The following is a 24,066-nucleotide window of genomic DNA, read 5'->3' as shown; positions in this document are numbered from 1 at the left end:
GGATGTAAGGTCGATAGGAAGAGTACATCGGGGACGTGCCAATTCTTAGGAAGGTCCCTGGTGTCATGGAACTCTAAGAAACAAACTTCCGTTGCCCTATCCACCGCTGAGGCCGAGTATGTTGCCGCAGGACAGTGTTGCGCGCAACTACTTTGGATGAGGCAAACCCTCAGGGACTTTGGCTACAATCTGAGCAAAGTCCCACTCCTATGTGATAATGAGAGTGCTATCCGCATGGCGGAAAATCCTGTTGAACACAGCCGCACAAAGCACATAGACATCCGGCATCACTTTTTGAGAGACCACCAGCAAAAGGGAGATATCGAAGTGTTTCATGTTAGCACCGAGAACCAGCTAGCCGATATCTTCACTAAGCCTCTAGATGAGAAGACCTTTTGCAGGTTGCGTAGTGAGCTAAATGTCTTAGATTCGCGGAACCTGGATTGAATTGTAGCATACATGTAGTTATGCTTTTGATCATGTTCCTTTTTGCATTATGTTGCTTATTATGGTGCTCAAGTTGTACAAACTCTCCCTGGACCTCACAAGTCCGTTGCAAAGTGATGCACATGTGTAGGGGGAGATGTGTTACAACTTGACCCTTTGAGACTAACCATGTGCTTGAGTTTGATAATTTAGTCTCGAAGGAGGATTGAAAGGGAAAAGGTGGACTTGGACCATGAAAGACTTCCACTGCACTCCGATGAGAGGGTAACTAATTCCAAGTTCATCTCATGAAATCTTATTGCCATTTGCTCTTAATTGAAGACTTTGGTGAGGCAATGGGGTTAACGGGCCAAGATTGATCCCGTTTTGGTGCTTGATGCCAAAGGGGGAGAAAATAAAGGCCAAAGTGATAAATGGATCAGCTACCACTTGAGAGATTTTGAAAATAGTAGAATAGAGTTTTTGTTTTGACCACTTGAGAGATTTTGAAAATAGTAGAATAGAGTTTTTGTTTTGTCAAAAGCTTTTATTGTCTCTTATTGTCTCTATTTTCAAAAGTTGGCTTCTTGTGGGGAGAAGTGTTGATTATGGGAAAAAGGGGGAGTTTTTGAAATCTTTGATCAATCTCTTTTGGAATGACTCTCTTTATACTTCAACATGTGTGTTTGACTTAGAGATTTGAGTTTGATTTGCAAAAACAAACCAAGTGGTGGCAAAGGATGATCCATATATGCCAAAATTGAATCAAAACCAATTTGAGTTTTTATTTGAAGTGATTTTGCACTTGTTCCACTTGCTTTATGTTGTGTTGGCATAAATCACCAAAAAGGGGGAGATTGAAAGGGAAATGTGCCCTTGGGCCATTTCTAAGTATTTTGGTGATTGAGTGCAAACACAAGGGCCTAAATGTGAAAATATGCTCATGGATGAACAAAGTGTAAATCACAAGTTAAGGTATGTTTCTAAGCCTTAGTACATTAGTTTTGTGTACTAACATCTTGTCTAAGTGTTAGAAACAGGAGAAAGAAGAAAAGAAAAGAAGTGGAGAGTGGCTGTGTACAGCCAAAAGCTGCTTCGGGCTGGGGCACCGGACTGTCCGGTGTGCACCGGACAGTGTCCGGTGCGCCAGATCAGCGCAGCGCAAACCAGCCGCTCTCGGGTTTTTCTCCGGCGACTTCGGCTAAAATTCACCGGACTGTCCGGTGTGCACCGGACTGTCCGGTGAGCCAACGGTCGGCCGGGCCAACGGTCGGCCGCGCGATCGGCGCGCGACACGTGGCCGAGCCAACGGTCGGGAGGAAGCACCGGACTGTCCGGTGTGCACCGGACTGTCCGGTGCGCCAGATCTGCAACGGTCGACAACGGTCGGCTTCGCTTTTTATGGAAACAAATCGGGCACCCGACAGTGTCCGGTGTGCACCGGACTGTCCGGTGCGCCACGAGACAGAAGGCAAAGATGGCCTTCCAGATTTGTTCCCAACGGCTCCTAGCTGCCTTGGGGCTATAAAAGGGACCCCTTGGCGCATGGAGGAGGACACCAAGCATTCCTACAACTCTTCTAAGCACCAAGACATCAATCTCACGCATTCGTTTCATTGTGATAGCATATAGAGCTCTTGTGGAGTTGTGAACTCTTTGTGTTGCGTTGCGAGCTCTTGTTGCGACTTGTGTGCGTGTTGTTGCTCTGATTTTCGAGTCTTGTGTGCGTTGCTCATTCCCACCTTACTCCGTATTTCTTTGTGAACTCAATTGTAAGGGCGAGAGACTCCAAGTTGTGGAGATTCCTCGCAAACGGGAAAAGATCAAAGGAAAGAAAAACACCGTGGTATTCAAGTTGATCATTGGATCACTTGAGAGGAGTTGAGTGCAACTCTCGTCCGTTGGGACGCCACAACGTGGAGTAGGCAAGTTTTGTACTTGGCCGAACCACGGGATAACCACCGTGTCAACTCTGTGATTGCTTTCTTGTGGTTATTGTGTTTTGACTCATCTCTAGCCACTTGGCCATACTTGTGCTAACTCTTAACAAGTTTTTGTGGCTTAAGTTTTGAAGTTTTACAGGATCACCTATTCACCCCCCCCTCTAGGTGCTCTCAGTCGGCCCAAGCCCGGCCCGTATATTTGACTATATAATATCAAAATATTACAATCACATAAAGTTCATATCTTACTAAAAGATATTAAACAATACTAGCATCATTTGACCACATAAACTCCAAATATCATAACAATATAAAGTCGATATCTTACTAAATTAAATAAATTAAATAAATTGGGCTTAATTAGGCCGTGCCGGCCCAAGCCCGGCCCATCTGTGCGGGCCGTGCTGGGGCCCGACGAGCTGAAATTTGAGGCCCGATCCAAGCCCGCCTTCGGGCCGTGCTAGCCTGACCCATATTATTTCGTGCCGGGCCATGCTTTGGGCTCTTATTTTCGGGACGTGCTCGTGCTGGCCCGAAAAGCCCAACCCATATTCGCAGCACTAGTCGAGAGGCCCCCAGAGCTACATGCATGCATGCTGGGCAAATCCCAATCCTAGGAAACATCGTGACTTTATCGATTACTTTTATAAATGTTACTACTAGTATAGTAAAAAGTCTACTTGGAAAAAAAACAACAGCAACAAACAATAAAAACTATGCACGCATGCACACCCGTCACTGCTCCTGAATGGAGGAACGGGCGTGCAGGGTAGATCACAGTGGGGACAGCCGGAATCCATGGAGGCCAGGGGCAGACCACACAGGCCGGCTCCGCCTGCGACTGCGAATGCGGCCACGGATGGGAGGGAACAGGGACCAGCGGAGAAGAGCAACCACATCAGCTGAGCAGAACAAGCCGGATCTAACTAACGGCAGCAGGACACGTTAGGAGCTTGACAGCGACTTGGGTTGGGGGCCGGGATCAGACGCTGCCGCACCGCGCACTCGTGTTTCTTCCTTAAAATCATCTCATAGCCGCAGCTGTTGCCGGCGATCTGGCTTCTTTTTCTTAGGGTCCAGTTCGTTCCTCTAAAAAAACGGATACGCTAGTAAAAATTATATGAATAAGAAATTATAAATTATTACCATTAACACGACGATACAGTGAAAGCAGTCGTACGTACGTTCCCCGCGCCGCGTACCAACGGCATTAACACGTTCACCCATGGCTTTTTATGTTTGTTGCCTAAACTAGATGGAGACCTATTCGACAATTGAGTTATATATATATATATATATATATATATATATATATATATATATATATATATATATATATATATATATATATATATATATATCATGAATGGCCGGGAAAGTTATATACTGGTGTGTGGCCGGTGAGGACTTGAAGTTCGATCGTGTTGTGTCGCAGAGACGCACACCCTCGTGCCTGCCATGCACGGCTAGGTCATTTTCGTTTCATCATCCCAGCACATGCGCGCGCGCGCACGCAGGCCACAGCGGCCAGACCAGGCGCCGAGCAAGCAAAAGCGTACCGGTTTCTTCGCTCCAGCGCCGGCGGTGGACGTGACGGGAACGAATACTAGTAGCAATTCCTTGTGCAACGCAGCGGAGGACAAGGCAGGCTTGGATGCGCGCGCACGTCTCTCGCCCCACCCCCACCTGGCTTGGCTGGACGCCTGGACCCCCCGTCGGCCCGTCCCTCCGGGCTCCAGCTTTCCCGGGGCGCTTGCGCGTGCGTGCATATGCCGCTGCCCCGGTGCCTGCCTGCCGAGTCGCGCAGCGCCGCACACTTGTCCGCCCCGCCCGCGCGCCGTACTATTCCTCTGCCTGCGCGTGACCACCTGCCTCTGCCTCTGCGGGGCCTGGACCAATTGCAGTTTGGCACGGCCGGACGTCGCAGGAGGACCGGTCCGCCATGGAGTCACGGACTCACGCCGGCAATGTAGGTAGGCAGTGAACCCGTCCATTCCAAAAAAATTTTATTACTGCGACGCCGGCATGGATGGAATGAAAACAATCATCAGACTAGAAGGACACAAAAGGGAGGCGGCATGCAAGGTGAGGGAATCCTCGATTACACAGACATACACAGATCTAGAGACAGATAGAGAGCCCAGCAGCAGCAGCTAGCTAGCCGTCTTCTTCAACTACCACAACCCAACCAACCCTCTCTCGCTCGCACATTATCTCATCTCTCTCGCCGGTTCATCACACAGGCCAGTACGGCTGGCCCGTGGGTGCCAAGGCGCCGCTACTCGCCCAAGGACCCGGCTACTTCCATCCCATCCCTTCTCTACGGGTCGAGTCAACGGGAGGGACTGCATGCATGCAGGCAGTACATCTGGCCGCTGCTGTCGCGTAGCAGCAGCAGCAGGCCCCTTCCTTGACTCGACAAATCTACTACTGATCGATATCGACTCACTCTGCTATTACACTTTAACCAACCTACGCCTCCACGGAAATGGCCATGTCGGGCTTGATCGCCAGCTGCTCCGGCGGCGCCATGGGTCCAGGGACGCCGCCGTCGGCCACGCCGGACGCATCTGCCCCTGCTCCCGCAGCTGCCTCGGCGGCGCCGGCGCAGGTGACAGGCTCCACGTCCACGTCGACGACCACGACCACCTGCGGCTCGTGCACCTCCTCCACCGGCGTCGGCGTAGCTTCGATGTCGATGTCGATGGGGTGCACCTCAGCACCGCAGCTCGCCCTGGCCTCGGCCGCCGCCGCGGCCACCACCACCTCCTTGGCGTGCTCCGGCAGCTTCGCCTCCTCCACCGTCACCGCCGCGGGCTCCTTGTTCCTGTACGCCATGTACAGCGCTATCTGCGCGACGCCGAAGACGAAGCCCAGCACGTTGGGGAACGCCACGAACACGTCCCTCTTCAGCGCGCCGTACGCGAACCAGATCACGGCGCTCAGCACCAGGAAGAAGGAGAGCGAGATGGGCATGAACTCCACGCTCTTGGTCCGGACCACCTGCCGCTGCAGGAAAGTAGATGTAGATAGGGCAGTCAGCGAATTAATGGCGGTTCCAACAATTCACATCCCTCTTCAGAGAGAGAGAGAGAGAGAGAGAGAGAGAGAGAGAGAGAGAGATTAAATTAGATACGTGCCATGATGCTGAGCGGCGCGGCGAATACGCTGAGCGCGACGCTGACGCAGATCCAGCCGAGCACGCGCACGCGGAGGCCGGCGCTGGAGACCACCATGGTGGCGAGCGCGGCGAGTCCAAAGACGCCGACGTTGAGCCCCAGCAGCATCTTGGCCGTCAGCGCCCTGGCGGCCTTGGGCGCGTACACCAGGTACGCGGCCAGGTACGCCGCCTCGATCACGCACCCGACGCCGTTGATGGTCACCAGCAGCTCGGCGCCGGACTTGAGCAGCGCGTAGAAGATCCACAGCATGCAGCTGAACAGCGTCACCACGTACGGGGTCGACTGGAACCCCTCCGTCGACTTCTTGCGGTACACGCGGTAGAACGTCGGCCTGCGCGGGATCAGCGGGAACGAATATTTTTTACCGTGTGATTTTTTAGATTAATTATTACTAGATTGCGTGCGCTGTTCCATACTAAAAGCATGTGCAACGCAACCACCGAACAGTGACACGTACTGGCTCGCAACTGATTAAAGTGACGTTATTAATGCGACAATTCAATTCCCAACGAGTTTATTTCCTAGCTAGCTATGTTGTCTTCAGGTGTACGTATATATATATATATATATATATATATATATATATATATATATATATATATATATATATATATATATATATATATATATATATATATATATATATATATATATATATATATATATATATATATAGGGGGATCTAGAACCACGCATAAATTAAAGGAAAAGGATCTAGAAGAGCATGGACGATGATGGCACGTCATTCATTCAACAGTGAGATACGCATGCGTGCGTGCCATGTTCTTTATATATATGTTCTCATCATACCTGATGGCAGTATATATTTTGGACGCTTCCCTTTACTGAATATACATAGAAACATATTGGTAGTATATTATGCATGGTACTGGATACTGTAAACGTAAATATGAAAAGTTCACGGCTAGGTTAAATAAATTAAAGCAGAGAGTTACTTACAGCGGCGAAAGGAACACCATCAGCGAGATTATGTTACCTGCAAAGCAAAACGGCAAGGTCGGAAGGACAGACGCGGTCAGTCAAATTGCTGTGTGATCGACGATGGTAGAACAGACGAAGAGCAGGAGGCGGAGAAAGAACCCCCCAAAAAAAAAGCATGCGAGAAGGAGAACATCCGGCGGCCGGGGTTATTAGCTGCAGCTAGCCTGCAGGCGGAGGAAATGGAACAAACTCTCCTCGCGGCGCGCCGTTGTGTTGGTTCCCGTCGTCAAGCAGGTACTACATGTAAAATGTATGACTGCCCTGGTTTCTTTGTTTGGGCTAACCACCGCATTAGTTAGGCCCAAAAAAAGTTGGGTTTTGGGCGGTTCCGTTCGTTCGGATGGCAGGCTATACTGTGCCGTGGCTCGGAAAGGAAGAGGTGGTTATTAGCGCATATAGCTAGTAGATTGACGAGGACGTGTTGTGTTGTCCTGTACGACGACACATATCTGAGAGAGGCGCGCGGTGATGAAACTGTACCTAGGACTTGGGAGACGATGATGCCATGCATGTATCATGTATGCGTGCGTCTCAAAGGACTTGGGACAAGGAAGGAAAACAATGCAGAAACACTGACGAGGACGAAGACGGCAGGGCGGCTCCGTTGATGCGGTTAATTAGTAGCTACGAGTGACAGACTGACAGTATATATGTACCTAGGATACCGAAGGTGAAGGCCCAGGTCTGCTGCTCCATGTTGAGGAAAGCCATCTATCTCGATCGATCGATCGATCGATCTCCTCCCCTCCTGGTCGTTCTCCCTCTCGCGCGCCGCGCTCTGGCTAGGTAAGGGTAGGCAGCGCGGGCGCGCGCAGTACTGGTGGAGCAGTCGTCAACGGCGGTCCTGCAGCGGAGAAGGGGAGGCCAGGTGTGCAGAGGGGCAGAGGAGCTCGCTCGCTCGCTACCTGAGGAGGAGGAGGGAGCTAGCTCTCTCCGCTGCCTTGGGCGCTTGGGAACCTTGGAGCCGGCAGAGCATCCTATATATAGGGAGACGGTGGAGATGAGCTGAGGGGAGAGAGGAAGAGAGAGCTCAAGCCTCAAGAAGAGGAGGTGAGCACGGAGAGGTGAGTCATTAGCTCCTGAGTGGACCCGTTAGATCTACATGATTACACAACGACTTGTCGCGTCGCGCTTGCTTTTTTGGCGCCGCGGGGGGAGAGAAAGAGAGAGAGGGTAGCCGGCCATCTATTTTGTGGTTGCGCGTCGCACTGGCTCAGTGGCTCTGTTTTCGTTTCGTCGTAACGCCTCGTGACATGTCAAACTCCACCACCAGCAGAGGCAGAGGCGGCGGCGGCGGCGTCCGGCCCAAGCCCCGCGGTTCCTGCAGGGCGTCTGATGATGCGGCGCAGGCGCAGCAGCAGCTAGCTGGTCACACGCTAACTGTACGTACGTGAGTCGCCTCGCCTGCACTTGCCCTTGTGTGCCCTGCTAGTTGTCGTAACGGCCCGCTCACGCTTTCTACAAAAGACACGGCACATCCCAGCGTCGTGACGAACTTTGCGGGGGGAGGGCCAACGGACTGCACACCAGTGCTGGCCTCGCAAGCAAGTCGTGCACACACACACGCAGGCGCAGGCAGCTGCGTGCCGAACGAACGAACGGGAAGCAGTGATGTGGTCGTTCCTTCTTCCTGCTGGTGGAATGGACGGAATGGAATGGAAGTGCTCTTTACGTGTTCCGTCCCGTGGGGGGTTCAGGGTGGGGGGCGCTCCTCGAGGTCGCATGTCATGTGCTCTGCTCCAGATCGTCTGTGGTGCTAGCCGCCTAGCCCCTGGCTCCCTGCTAGCCTGGTTCGCGGCGCCACGTTACCGCCAAAATATCGCCGGCAATTAATGGGTGACCCACCCCCGCCCGCATACACGGATACGGTAAGGGTGGGTGGTACACGTATGATATGACCGGGATATATGGCAAGGTGTGAGCTGCGTATTTGTGGACTAGTACTAGCTAGCTAGTGTGCTTGGGGCATCCCTTCTAGCTTGCATTTGCTGCTTGATGCAGCCGCCTGGATCGGAGTGGAGGTACTCACTGCACTTGACGCAGCAGGCTAACGACGAGCGTTTCGATGCTTTTAAGGTAAACGCTCGCATGTACAGTACGTAGTAGTAAAAACTAAAAACGGACAACCCAAGGACGATCGATCGAGACGGAAATGATCTGACCGCCGTACAATTATTTTCATACCTACGAGTCTACGACGACGACGACACCGGCCGGCCTCTGATCGATCGAGAGCCAAATGTACGTAGCAGCACGTACGTGATGCTAGCTAGCTAGCTAGCTTATAGCTTCCAACGATGATATATGATGGATGTCCAAGCTCAATCAAACTGCATGCCTAGGGTCCATCTAATTCTGATCCTGGCTTCTTGCAATCGGCTCTGTCGTCCAGCTCCAGCGGCAGCCTAGGCTAGCGGTACGGTGCCCAAGCTGAAACCTGCCACGTTTGCGTATATATGCGCGATGCGAGCCAGCCATGCCAGCTTGGGCTGGCACTGGCTTCTCCCTCCCGCGGACGCTATGATCCCCGCTAGCTGCCGTACGTGTCGTGCGCATCGATCCACCGCTTCCAATCATGCATGGATCGTCCACCGGAGCCAGAAACGTACGCAAACAAATGCGGTGGCGCTAATTATACTCCTCCCAGTCGCATATCAGCTAGCTGCAGGCTAGCCAGTTTTAATTTGCTGCGACTACGCGAGCGAGCGAGCGAGTGTATCATTACAAATGATTTGCTGGTAACGACGGACTGACAAAGCATGTGTATCAATCATTACAGCAAGAGACGTCGTCGCGCTGCGCGCTGGAGCTTACTAGAGCCATGCAGAAGCTACGACGTACGCGCGTGTGCTTGTTCCGATCCTGGTATATATGTTTTAGAATACATATATTCTTTATATGCATAGCATACAAGAGAATGATGTTTATGTATTAACTAAACAAAACTCTATGAGCAGGCCGCTCTTCTAAATTTTAGTTTTATATTAAATCATGCTTCTCTAACTTGATTAAGTCTTTTTTTTTTAAAAAAAGATTACATTACAACTACGAGTTCAAATAAACAACTGTTAAAACATTTTTTATATATAAATAATTTTATTAAAACACTTTGATGCTGAAGATAATTAACTTTCACGTACATTTTTTATGTAATTATTTTCAAAGCAAGAGAGAGCTTTGATTCAGAGACGAATTAGCTGGAAGAGAGAACATCCAATTTGCATGATATGAGAGATGTTGGAAAGGTGAAAAGAGGCTTCATGTTTTTTTGCACAACGTAACTAGGCGAATAATGAATTACGCTCGACCAACTCGCGCCGCAAATCTAGATGGATGTGACGGCCAGAGCTTTCGTATGAGATGTGAAAAGAGGCTTCATGTGCCGTCCGGTCGTCGATCAACCACAGGAAACTAACTCAGGGCCATGTGTTCAAACTCAGAGAACATGCATGTTGGGTTGCAAGTTGCAACAAGGGATTAAAATTCCCCCAAGTACTACTGGAACTAATCTAGATCGAGAGGGATGGAGTGGATCCCTCCATTATTATATTGTCACTCAATCCCTTTTGGGGGGAGGGGTGGGGGTTAAATTCGTTTAATCCATGTCTCAAAAGGTACATTCGATTCATCCCTAGTACGGACAACTGAGCTTCTATGCTTACCTGAAAGTGAGTAAAAAGAAAGAATATGCACACGCATCTCGTAGATTACATAAAAGCAGCAATAAACTCCATACATATATGCTGTCAATTCTTCTGTAACAAGAGGGAAAAGTCTTACATATATATGAAACAAGAGTAGAGTGTGCTCATTTATTGAATTGAATATAGGCTACTCAAACTGATGCATGTTGCATCAATTTGTAGTTACAGTTTACATATGCTTGTATATGACCTGAAAGGGCGTAAACGGACAAGCTAGCTAGCTAGGCCTCAGAGGGCCGGGCGCGAACCATCCAATGGTACGGTTACGAAGTTCTCACGTACTCATGCATGGTCTCTACTAAAGCTAGCCTGGGTGACAACTCTCTCTGGATGGGCGAAAACATCCGCATATCCCAATCACGAGTGTCAGCGACGAGCTGAGTGTGAGTGAACTAGCTAGAGGGCCGGGCCGCCGGGCAGGGGTCGTCACGAGGGAGGAGAGGGGCGCGTCGTGCAGTGCTGCCGTCGCGTAGCGCCCGCCCGCGTGCTCGCTAGCTGCCTAGCCCCTCCCATGAACGGTTTCTGCGGTTGCCGTTGCGAAAGCTGACAGGAGAGAGAGCGGTCCTAGGCCTGCAGCGACCACGAGCAAGGGCCCTGACCCCATGACCATGAGCGGCGGGCTAGCTCTAGCTACGTGTACAGCCGCAGCTCCGTCCGTCTCCCGTCTCTACGGAGGGAAACATGCAGCCTGTACACTTGGATATCCTGGTCTGAGTTACTGCAGAAGTGCGTGCGGCGGCGTGCTGCTCCTGCAAAAGCGCAAGAGCTGGGGGATGGACGCATTCGTAACAGTACCAGCGCGCCCATCTATCTACGCACGTACGTACGTGCATGGCGCAGATCCCTCGCACGATGTGAACTTTTTGTACGTACGTACTGCACATTCAGGCCAGGTGGCCTTAGCTATCTATGCAACGCAGCGCGCATGCAATGCAGTCGTCCCGTCCCATCTTAATTAACGAGATCGCCCGACGATGACTGCAATTTTTTTCTCCCCTTGCACCGGCGGCCAAACAGAGCAGAGACCACCACGCTCTCCACTCCACCAAGACCAAGGAGTAGATGCTGAGGGAGCCTTTCAAGTTCGTCTAGACCATCCGGGGCCGCCGCCGGCGACACGATCATAGAAGCGCCTGACCCGCGCGCGCGGCGTCGATCGGCGGGGGGGTCCGATACGATCGATGGACGCGACGACGTCCATCTGAAATCCGATCCGATCGGATCGACGCCGCTGCCCACAAGCACAACACAGCACGTAGGGGTGCGTCACCTGGGGACAGCAACGGCTGTGGCTTCACAACACAGCATGAAGCGGTGGCTAGCTAGCTCGGGGACATGCACACACGCCGACCAGCAGCTTGGGAGTCAAGAACACGGCATGTGAGACCACGTCCCGGCCCCGACGTCGTGGCGCATGTACACTGAAAGAGCTAGCTCTAGCTAGATAGATAACTGAACGTCCCACCTGCCTGCAGGGGAAGTCTGGTTAATAAGCTGCTTGCACATCCAAATGACACACATGCATATATCACGGAGAAAGGGGAAAAAGGCATGCAGTCTGCGCATATGCCATGCTTGATGCTTCTTTCTTGTTGAGTTGTTGGCTAGCTTTTGGGGTCATGCTCTGGTTCCAAGATTTCGTCCATGCATGTGCTCATGTTGTGTGACGTGCAGCTTATTATTAATTGTAGACACCGCCAGAGGTGGTCCTGGTCCACAGTCTGCATATGTGTGTGCTCGTCCGTGAAATTTTCTAGTATTCCAGAACATGCTAGAGCGGCATGTACTAACGACGTCTCTCTCTGACTGGTGGTGATTAGCATAACAAATACTACATCAGATTATTCGATCTGATAACCGTGTAAGTGGGGATGATATGATTATTCGATCGATTTTCTACACGCAGTCGGGGGGCAAAATAAGACTTTTTCTTATTTAAAGGCAATACAGTAAATGATAAGATACTGAACTGTCATCTGACGGTTAATTAACTTTGTCTGGCCGCTGGAATCTCGATCGTGCCACAGTGGCGACCAGAGCGTGGTGGCTATACAGCGACCACGCCACCAGGTCGCGCGCGAGGTGAAACGCGCGCGGACGTGCGGCGGAGGATCGTCGGAGCTAGCGAGGCGCTGTGTCCGCCCCGACCGGGGCTTGGGTTGCAGGGGCGAGATCAGGGAGGAAATCTTGTGTTCCTCTTCGACATGGCACGGCGGCCACGCTCTTGCTTAGCTTGTCCCACGACGGCCCGAGCGCGGCGTTGAAAAGCACGCGGCCGGGTACACACGGACAACTACCGTCGCTGCTAGCACATGAGGCTGTGGGGCTTGGCCGGGTTCGATCGTATATATGGATATGCATGCATCAGATCAGCGCGACTGTGCCACTGTTACATAGATTTGCTCCTCGATCTCTTGACGTCGACGAGATGGTTTTCCACAGTGACTGAACTAGCCGTGCCTGTTCGGGGGCAGTTTCAATAGTCAGATGTTGTCATGCGTCACAAGGGAGAGGTTCTAGATTTTTATAGCATGCATGCATAGAGAAGGAGCGAGAGGTGACTCGATCCATCCATCCGATAGCTGCGTATATATCGTACGTAGGCCACCACCGTCGTTACATCTAAATCTAGCTCTCGTGCGGCGATTAGATCAGGGTCCGGTGTCTCCCTATCTACCAGTGAAAGGTTTCATACACGCGCGCGCATGCACGACGACAAACGCTGCAGATGCGGCGCCGCTCTGGAGAGGACGAGAGCAGTCGCCGTCGGCGTCGATCGATCGGCGCTTCTCTCACCGCGCCACCGCGGGCCGGCCGGGAGAGGGAGGAAGCCAGCGTAATAATCTGCCCAATGCAATGCCACCCTTCAATCTTACTCCTAGCTAGCTAGTCATTAGGGATTAGGTACCGTAGCGTCGTCATTCATCAACAAACGCCAATTAATCGAAGGAACGACGATGACGATGACGAATCATCATCAGGCAGGCGTACCCTTCTCTTATCTTATTACATGCATATGGCTCCATTTATTGATCAACAAACGCTTTCCGTATCGATGCTGCAGCCACCGCCAACGTCTCGTCTCGTCTCGCCACGCGCCCCTCTCTGCTTGAACTGCAGACTGTTGCCACCGTACTGACAAGCTAGCTATAGCCTATAGCTAGCTTTGCGTGGTACGGTACGCCACACCACCACAGATATGTGTGACAGGAACAGCTGATGGCAAGGTTGTTCACAGGTCTCTACAAGGGCAATAATACCGCAATAGGTTGCTGTTCTTGGAGAGTGGGCGAGAATAACCTAACAGGTTTATCGACGTACGTACGTACGTGTAAACCTTGTCAGATATCCGCGGACGAATGTGGAAAAAAGTTGCCATATATATTGCATGGTTCGCTGCAGAAGCTGGGTAGTAATCATAAATTCAGGGAAAAACAAGAGACGACGTAATTAAAAAGAAGGAATTTTGAAGGTGTTTGGTTTGGGGAGTCAATCCATTTTAGACGAGTTGGTGCATCATGAGTCTATTTCATAAATTAGAATTAACTCATTTACCATATTATTACTAATTATTAGACTACAAGGAATAAAACAGTGATGGATCAACTCATTACATTTTACAAAACAAACAACAAAGTGATGGATCGACTTTCATTCAACTCATATTATTATTAAAATAATGCACTAACTTATTTCTCAAACCAAGCACACTATTTAGGTTTCATTGGAGCCACATGCTATCACTACTCACAAGACTTGCAAAAGTTAAGCACACAAGGTTATCGATCCGAGTTTTAAGCTCTAGAGTAGCCATATATGCTACTACATCCATTCCAAAATAGTAATCGTTTTAGCTATTGATTTTTACGTCAATATTAAAATGGATCATAATAAATCTAAACAGATATATAAAATACATATCTCAAGTATTATATAAATCTATTAATTTTCTAAACCTTCGTGTCTCCTATGCCTTCACCTTTAGCTTTCAATCTCAAGGCCTACCGTATAAATGCACTATCAAATAATTTTGGCAGATGAAGCACCAGGTAGGGAGAATCACTTAGATCAACTGAGAGTTGATGGCAACCAAAAAGTTTCGCATTGGGCCATGACTTCATCTTTGGTGCCTTGTGATTTGACACTAAGACCCCGCAAGGATCACCACACAATTAAGTGTCTCTTGCAAGCTTTACAAACACTTAAAGAGTTTAGAGAGAGATGAAGAAAGCACGATTAAGGAAACCAAACAACAAGTGCAACAAATGAAACACAAATCACTCTCTCAAGTAGCTAATCACTAACGATCACTTTTCTCAATTGTGGAACTTGAAGAGATCGTAAGCTTTGATTGTGTCTTGGAATGGATTGCTAGCTCTTGTATTGAATATATGTATGAGTGGAGTGCTTGGATATGGAAATGGGGGTGGTTGGGGTTGTATTTATAGCCTTCAACCACTTCCTAGCCGTTGCTCCCTTTCTGTCGACCGCGGACGGTCCGCTCCTGTATATCAACGACTGAAATCGCAACGGTCAACAGTAATAGCTATATCAACGGCTATAGAGCATTAATGTGTCGTCAGATGTTAGATAAATCAGTCGCGGACGGTCCGGCCGTGCACCCCGGATGGTCCGCGAGGACGCTAAAATGCATTTTACCGAACTTGTCACCTTTGGGTTTTTCTGGTTTTTCACCGACCGGACGGTCCGTGCCTGAGGCCGGATGGTCCACGCTTGGTCTCAAACGGTGCTCGCTTTTCCATCGGACGGTCCATAGTGTTAACTTGTGATTTTGCAGTGTTCCTGTCCGAGGCACACCCTGGTGTCGCGGACGGTTCGCCGCAAGGGCCCGGACGGTCCGCACATCGGTGTTTTTCTAAAAAAGCTTCTCTTGTCCGGAATAATTTACGGTATTCCAGACAGTCGACTTAGAATAGTTATAGATGAACTTATGCACCTGTGAAATGATCAACAAGGTAAACTGGTTAGTCCACAAGGTTTGTGATGGTCGTCAAACACCAAAATCGATTATAGGAAATGCTGAGGCTATTTCATTTCAAATTGAATTCAACTTTTGGAAGAACCTTATTGTGACTTAGACAAACATATTTAGAGTATAAATCAATTGACTAAGTATGAAAAGGTTACCTCTTTTCCATTCTTCTGCAGCACAGAACATATCTAAAACATAGGAGTAACACAAACTAAAGATCAAAGTAAACATATCTAAGCAAGCACATAGCTAGCAGAGACCCATACCACTACCTCTTCCGTGAAATTATGACCGGAGTACTGCCGGCTGATGGCTAGCAAAGCACGTAGCTAGCAGAGACCTACAGCCGGCCTAGGTTAGGAGTGACGACCGATCCGCGTACGGGCGTGTCCGCACGCTGGTCCTCCCGGTTCGTTGGAACGAACGCGAACCAAACGGCTCTGCCCGGCCCAAATTGATTGCACATGGCAGTGTCCATGCAACCATCGATCGCCAATTAACGCGTGTGTTAATTACTACGACGGGCAAAAACCATCGGTCGAAGCCATTATTTATTTGAATGCAACTTAAATAATTTGCTAAACACAGGAATATATCCAGCGATGGAAGACGTCGGACTCGGATCAAGTACATGCACGAATTTCGAACGGACAAAATTAAGCACATAAATGGCAAATGATTTCTACGCTTACGACCGTACGTGTACGTGTGGTCTGGTGTGGAGTTTGTGTTCGTCGGGTGCGTGCCACGTCCCGCACCAAAATTTAATGTCCCCCGGGTGAGCAGTTGCACCTTGGTCCTTTGCCTATTTACTTCGAGCTAATTAAGGTAGGTAGATGTATATTTTTTTTGGCGGCAAACAAATGGAAAGTTGCCAAACCGAGGGTATTTTCTAATCTAGACCATCTAATCTCAGATGGGACGAAAAGTAAACTGAGTAAAGGCACCAAGCCTATCAAGCAATTTGGGTGTTTCTATTTCTACAAGCACGTTCTTCTTTTCCTTCCCTTTTCCCGAAATTAGCATCTTCTACGCTTTGAAAACGAGACCACACGGCACAAGAAAGATCTTCTTAATCTAATAGCAGTAGGTATTCAGTGAATATCAATGAAACTTGAGACCACACAACTCTTTATTCAATATATTTAATTAAGTTCTACAATCTATTTAAATCTATAAGTTTTACTGTAATGAATATTACGCATTGTAACGGGACATGAGAATATATATGGTTTAGGATTTTTTTCTCTATATTTTTTTTGAAGATGGAACCAATTTAAATATTTTAATTTTATTATTGTTTCATGCAAAAAAAATATTTTGAATATCTTTTTGGAGTTTAGATTTTTATTCTATATAAATTAATTTTTATATAACTAATGTCACTAATTTAATATATCAGATTGAGTTAATTTCATTTAAGATGACCATTGATATTGTTGGAACTTGCTCTCTGCTGCAAGGTGATCCAACGGGGGAGTAGTGACGTAAAGTCGTAAACAGGGTTCTCGCGCGAGATGGCTATAGCTCTGTTAACCTAGCCTCTCACGGGCACTGTGCGAGGGTATTTATAGGTATCTGAGCGCCCTGCGTCCTGTGTTAAGGACGCATGTGCCCTCAGACACCTAGGTTATCCCCAGAATATTCCCATAAAGCAGGGTTACAGACTGTAATCACGGGGATGCCTTTACAAATTAGGCCCGTAACATACGGCGGCCACGCAGGGCCCGTTACAATGGGCCGGATCACACGTGGGCCTCTGTGCTGGACGAGGCCGCACGGTTGAATGACTCCGTCGCAGGTCTTCGTCTGATGTCGTATGTGGTGAAGGGTGTCTTCGCCCGTCGTCTTGTCTCTGTTGGACCGACGGCCACGACGAAGGCTTCGAGCGGAGGGTGACGTCTTCGCCTTCGCCCCAACATTTGCCCTCCGAGGGACCAGTTCGACTAAGTCATCTGGTGCCGAAGACGTCGCTAGATGGTGGAGACGCTGCCCTCGCTCGAAGTGGTTCCGCGGGGGTTTTTGACATGACCGTTGATTGACACCGTACTGTTGGACTGCGGGTTTCCCGAAGCGCCGCGCCCTGTGTATAAAAGGGGGCGGGGGTCGGCGCTTTTTGAACTTCACTTTCCGCACTCCGTGAAAACCCTAGCCGCCTTTTCCACCGTTCTGCTGCTCGTCTGCCCTCCTTGCTCTTGTTCGCCGGAGATCTGGCTCGAGTGAAGCAGACCGCCCGCCGCCGCCGACGGTACGTAGCGATGTCGACCTCCTCTTCTTCTGCTGCCGCTACGCCGCCGGCCGACGCCTCGCCGCCGGCTGACGCCTCGTCCGAGGAGACGCTGAGTACTTTGGTGGCGGAGGAGTTGCGCGCCGGCGATACGGTGGATTTTGGCGTGTCGAGGATGTCGTCGGTCCGCGTGCAAGATATGCAGCGGTTGGGTTACTTTGGCGGCGGAGTTGCTCGTGTCCCGGGGACGGAGGAAGTCCCCGAGCCGGAAGGCGAGTTGGTTGTGTTCGAGGCGTTCTTCGCCGCCGGTCTCCGCCTGCCTGCGCACCGATTTGTTGGAGAAGTCTTAGGCGACTTCTGCACGGATAGTCTTCGCGGTAGACTTTGGTTTTGCGCACTTGTTGTGCTAGTCCGGCTGCGCCCTTAGGCGACTTCTGCTCGGATAGTCTTCGCGGTAGACTTTGGTTTTGCGCACTTGTTGTGCTAGTCCGGCTGCACCCTTAGGCGACTTCTGCGCGGATTTGTCGCACGCGAGGGCGGCTGCTGCGGGGCCTCGCGGTGACTTTGTATTAGTCGAATGTCGAAGACCGTTGATGCGGTCTTTTTTCGACGTGGATTTTGCGGGGGATTTTTCTCTTGTATATTACGTGACTCCGCCTCGTTAAAAACCTCACCCCCCGGGAGGAAAAGAGTGCGGGCCAGAACAAAATTGTTTTTACAAATTACAAGGGCGGGCTGGCCCTGATGAGTCAAACAAAAAATTTGCGTAGATTATCAATGTTCCAGGAATGCTCTAAGTCTTCGCCGTTTGGCGTTGCAAGCCTGTAGGCGCTGGGGGAGGCCTTCGACTTAACAATGTAAGGGCCCTCCCACTCGGGTTCCAGCTTGCCTCTGGACTCCGTTCGAGCTGTCCGGATGAGGACGAGGTCCCCTTCGTTGAATTCCCTTGGGATGACTGCCTGGTCGCGCCATGCTTTTGTCTGGGCTTGGTATTTGTCCAGAGCCTGCAGGGCGAAGACGCGGTCTCCGTCGATGAGATCCTTCGAAGTTGGCTCATCTACGTCTGGGACGGTGAAAGGGAAATGTGCCTTTGGGCCATTTCTAAGTATTTTGGTGATTGAGTGCAAACACAAGTGCTTAAATGTGAAAATATGCCCAAGGATGAACAAAGTGCAAATCACAAGTTAAGGTATGTTTCTAAGCCTTAGTACATTGGTTTTGTGTACTAATATATTTGTCTAAGTGTTAGAAACAGATAGAAGAAGAGAAGAGAAGACTTGGCTGTGTACAGCCAAGGGGCTGCTTCGGTCTGGGGCACCGGACTGTCCGGTGGTGCACCGGACAGTGTCCGGTGGTACACCGGACAGTGTCCGGTGCGCCAGGCTGCCTCGGCCGAAGAGGCCGCTCTCGGGTTTTTCTCCGGCGACTTCGGCTAAAATTCACCGGACTGTCCGGTGTGCACCGGACTGTCCGGTGAGCCAACGGTCGGCCGGGCCAACGGTCGGCCGCGCGATCGGCGCGCGACACGTGGCCAAGCCAACGGTCGGAAGGAAGCACCGGACTGTCCGGTGTGCACCGGACTGTCCGGTGCACCAGATCTGCAACGGTCAGCAACGGTCGGCTTCGCTGTTTATGGAAACAAATCGGGCACCGGACAGTGTCCGGTGTGCACCGGACTGTCCGGTGCGCCACGAGACAGAAGGCAAAGATGGCCTTCCAGATTTGTTCCCAACGGCTCCTAGCTGCCTTGGGGCTATAAAAGGGACCCCTAGGCGCATGGAGGAGTACACCAAGCATTCCTACAACTCTTCTAAGCACCAAGACATCAATCTCACGCATTCGTTTCATTGTGATAGCATATAGAGCTCTTGTGGAGTTGTGAACTCTTTGTGTTGCGTTGCGAGCTCTTGTTGCGACTTGTGTGCGTGTTGTTGCTCTAATTTTCGAGTCTTGTGTGCGTTGCTCATTCCCACCTTACTCCGTATTTCTTTGTGAACTCAATTGTAAGGGCGAGAGACTCCAAGTTGTGGAGATTCCTCGCAAACGGGAAAAGATCAAAGGAAAGAAAAACACCGTGGTATTCAAGTTGATCATTGGATCACTTGAGAGGAGTTGAGTGCAACTCTCGTCCGTTGGGACGCCACAACGTGGAGTAGGCAAGTTTTGTACTTGGCCGAACCACGGGATAACCACCGTGTCAACTCTGTGATTGCTTTCTTGTGGTTATCGTGTTTTGAGCTCTCTCTAGCCACTTGGCCATACTTGTGCTAACCCTTAACAAGTTTTTGTGGCTTAAGTTTTGAACTTTTACAGGATCACCTATTCACCCCCCCCTCTAGGTGCTCTCAATTGGTATCAGAGCCGTTCTCTTCAAGAAAGGGACTAACCGCCCGAAGAGATGGATCCTAAGGGGAAGGGAATTGTGATCAACGACAAGGAAAAGGAGTCCTTCGTCAACGAGCCAAGGGATGACAAGTCCAATGACTCGGGCTCGGGCCACAAGCGAAGAGATGGGAAGAAGAAGAAGACAAGACGCATCAAGGAGATCGTCTACTACGACAGTGATGAGTCCTCTTCTTCCCAAAAGGACGACGACCACGACAAACAAAGGAAACCGGTTAATTCTAACTTTTCTTTTGACTACTCTCGTATTCCGCAAAGTTCAAATTCACATTTGCTTTCTATTCCACTCGGCAAGCCCCCACACTTTGATGGGGAGGACTACGGATTTTGGAGCCACAAAATGCGTAGTCACCTATTCTCTCTCCATCCTAGCATATGGGAGATTGTAGATAGTGGAATGCACTTTAATAGTTCGGATAGTCCTATATTCATTAATGAGCAAATCCATAAGAATGCACAAGCTACTACTATTCTTCTAGCCTCATTGTGCAGGGATGAATATAATAAAGTGAGTGGCTTGGATAACGCCAAGCAAATCTGGGATACCCTCAAGATCTCTCATGAGGGAAATGACGCTACCTTGCTCACCAAAATGGAGTTGGTGGAGGGCGAGCTTGGACGGTTCGCGATGATAAGGGGCGAGGAGCCAACTCAAACATACAACCGGCTCAAGACCCTTGTCAACAAGATAAGGAGCTACGGAAGCACGCGTTGGACGGATCACAACATCGTCCGCCTAATGCTCAGGTCATTTACCGTTCTTGATCCTCATCTCGTGAACAATATTCGTGAGAATCCCAGGTACACGATGATGACGCCCGAAGAAGTACTTGGAAAATTCGTGAGCGGGCGGATGATGATCAAGGAGGCAAGATACGTCGACGACGCGTTGAACGGTCCACTCCACGAGTCTCAACCCATTGCTCTAAAGGCAACAAGGAGCAAGGAGTCGCTACCTAGCAAGGTGGCGCAAATTGAGGCGGCCGGTCTTAATGAAGAAGAAATGGCCCTCATTATCAAGAGATTCAAGACGGTGCTAAAGGGTCGCAATGGACAGCCGAGCAAGACTAAGACCAAGGGGAAGCGATCATGCTTCAAATGCGGTAAGCTTGGTCATTTTATTGCTAACTGTCCTGATAATGAAAGTGACCAGGAAAAGGGAAACAAGAGGGAAAAGAAGAAGCATTATAAGAAGGCAAAGGGCGAGGCGCATATAGGCAAGGAGTGGGACTCGGATTGCTCCTCGTCCGACTCCGACAATGAAGGACTCGCCGCCACCGCCTTCAACAAATCAACCCTCTTCCCAAACGAGCGTCACACATGCCTTATGGCAAGGGAGAAGAAGGTATGTACTCGCAACTCTACCTATGCTTCTTCAAGTGAGGACGAATCTAGTGATGAGGATGAAGTAGATTATTCATGTTTGTTCAAGGGCTTAGATAGATCTAAGATAGACAAAATTAATGAATTAATTGATGCCTTGAATGAAAAGAATATACTTTTAGAAAAGCAAGAGGATTTGTTGTATGAAGAGCATGATAAATTTGTTGAGGCACAAAAATCCTATGCTTTAGAAGTTAAGAGAAATGAAATGCTTTCTTTTGAACTATCTACTTGTCATGAAACCATTTCTACTTTGAAAGGTGTAAACGATGATTTAAATGCTAAACTAGTAGAAGCAAATAAATCCAACTCTTGTGTTGAACATGTTGAAATTTGCACTAGGTGCAAGGATGTTGATATTAATGCCTGTAGTGAACACTTAGTTTCCATTTCAAAATTGAGTGATGAAGTGGCTAGTCTTAATGCTCAACTTAAGACTAGCAAAAGTGATTTTGAAAAACTAAAATTTGCTAGGGATGCCTACACGGTTGGTAGACACCCCTCAATTAAGGATGGACTTGGCTTCAAGAGGGAAGCCAAGAACTTAACAAGCCATAAGGCTCCCATTCCCGCCAAGGAGAAAGGGAAGGCCCCTATGGCTACTAGTGCTAAAAGGAACCATGCATTTTTGTATCATGATAGAAGACAAACTAGAAGTGTAAGTCATGATGCTTTTGATTCATATGTTAATGATTCTCATACCATGTTTGCTCCTAGTTCCTCTTATGTGTCTGATAGAAATGTTACTAGGAGAAATGTTGCTCCTAAAAGAAATGCTATTCATCATGTGCCTAGAAGGAATGTTATTCATGCTCCTAGGAAAATAGCAAATGAACCTTCTACAATTTATTGTGCTTTGAATGCTTCATTTGCAATTTGTAGAAAGGATAGAAAAGTAATTGCTAGGAAGTTAGGGGCAAAATGCAAAGGTGATAAAACTTGCATTTGGGTCCCTAAGGAAATTGTGACTAACCTTGTAGGACCCAACAAGAGTTGGGTACCTAAGTCCCAAGCCTAAATTTGCCTTGCAGGTTTATGCATCCGGGGGTTCAAGCTGGATTATCGACAGCGGATGCACAAACCATATGACGGGGGAGAAGAAGATGTTCACCTCCTACGTCAAAAATAAGGATTCCCAAGATTCAATTATATTCGGTGATGGGAATCAAGGCAAGGTAAAAGGGTTAGGTAAAATTGCGATTTCTAATGAGCATTCTATCTCTAATGTATTTTTAGTAGAGAGTCTTGGATATAATTTGCTATCTGTTAGTCAATTATGTCATATGGGGTATAACTGTCTATTTACAAATGTAGATGTGTCTGTCTTTAGAAGAAGTGATGGCTCACTAGCTTTTAAGGGTGTATTAGACGGCAAACTTTATTTAGTTGATTTTGCAAAAGAAGAGGCCGGTCTAGATGCATGCTTAATGGCTAAGACTTGCATGGGCTGGCTGTGGCATCGCCGCTTAGCACATGTGGGGATGAAGAACCTTCACAAGCTTCTAAAGGGAGAACACGTGATAGGTCTAACCAATGTTCAATTCGAAAAAGATAGACCTTGTGCAGCTTGTCAAGCAGGGAAACAGGTGGGAGGAGCGCATCACAGCAAGAATGTGATGACCACTTCAAGACCCCTGGAGCTGCTGCATATGGACCTCTTCGGACCCGTCGCCTATCTAAGCATAGGGGGAAGTAAGTATGGTCTAGTTATTGTAGATGATTTTTCCCGCTTCACTTGGGTGTTCTTTTTGCAGGATAAGTCTGAAACCCAAGGGACCCTCAAGCGCTTTCTCAGGAGAGCTCAAAATGAGTTTGAGCTCAAGGTGAAGAAGATAAGGAGCGACAACGGGTCCGAGTTTAAGAACCTTCAAGTGGAGGAGTTCCTTGAAGATGAAGGGATCAAGCACGAGTTCTCCGCTCCCTACACACCACAGCAAAATGGTGTGGTAGAGAGGAAGAACAGGACGCTCATCGACATGGCGAGGACGATGCTAGGAGAGTTCAAGACCCCCGAGTGCTTTTGGACGGAAGCCGTGAACACGGCATGCCACGCCATCAACAGGGTCTACCTTCATCGCCTCCTCAAGAAGACGTCGTATGAGCTACTAACCGGTAACAAACCCAATGTATCGTACTTTCGTGTATTTGGGAGTAAATGCTACATTCTAGTGAAGAAGGGTAGAAATTCTAAGTTTGCTCCCAAAGCTGTAGAAGGGTTTTTATTAGGTTATGACTCAAATACAAAGGCGTATAGAGTCTTCAACAAATCATCGGGTTTGGTTGAAGTCTCTAGCGACGTTGTATTTGATGAGACTAATGGCTCTCCAAGAGAGCAAGTTGTTGATTGTGATGATGTAGATGAAGAAGATGTTCCGATGGCCGCTATACGGACCATGGCGATTGGAGAAGTGCGGCCACAGGAACAAGATGAGCAAGATCAACCTACTTCCTCAATTATGGTGCATCCCCCGACTCAAGACGATGAACAGGTTCATCAAAAGGAGGCGTGTGATCAAGGGGGAGCACAAGGTGATCAAGTGATGGAGGAAGAAGCGCTACCGGCACCTCCAACCCAAGTTCGAGCGATGATTCAAAGGGATCATCCCGTCGATCAAATTCTGGGTGACATTAGCAAGGGAGTAACTACTCGATCTCGATTAGTTAATTTTTGTGAACATTACTCCTTTGTCTCTTCTATTGAGCCTTTCAGAGTAGAAGAGGCCTTGCTAGATCCGGACTGGGTGTTGGCCATGCAAGAGGAGTTAAACAACTTCAAGCGCAATGAAGTTTGGACACTGGTGCC

General features: G+C 49.0%; 1 protein-coding gene across 1 annotated transcript; it reads right to left on the bottom strand.

Annotated features, from left to right (window-relative positions):
- Positions 1–4,441: 4,441 nt before the first annotated feature.
- On the bottom strand, positions 4,442–7,487 carry LOC107275243 (uncharacterized). The gene is made up of 4 exons (NM_001320535.1): positions 7,210–7,487; positions 6,512–6,548; positions 5,510–5,882; positions 4,442–5,378 (listed from the first exon to the last, which is right to left on the bottom strand). The coding sequence occupies exons 1-4, from the start codon at positions 7,262–7,264 to the stop codon at positions 4,842–4,844; spliced, it is 1,002 nt and encodes a 333-aa protein (NP_001307464.1). The 5' UTR covers positions 7,265–7,487; the 3' UTR covers positions 4,442–4,841.
- Positions 7,488–24,066: the final 16,579 nt, after the last annotated feature.

This window comes from Zea mays, chromosome 5 (genome assembly GCF_902167145.1).
Source record: "Zea mays cultivar B73 chromosome 5, Zm-B73-REFERENCE-NAM-5.0, whole genome shotgun sequence".
Lineage (NCBI taxonomy): Eukaryota > Viridiplantae > Streptophyta > Magnoliopsida > Poales > Poaceae > Zea > Zea mays.
The sequence above is the reverse complement of the archived record's forward strand: the minus strand, read 5'-3'. Positions and strand labels throughout refer to the sequence as shown.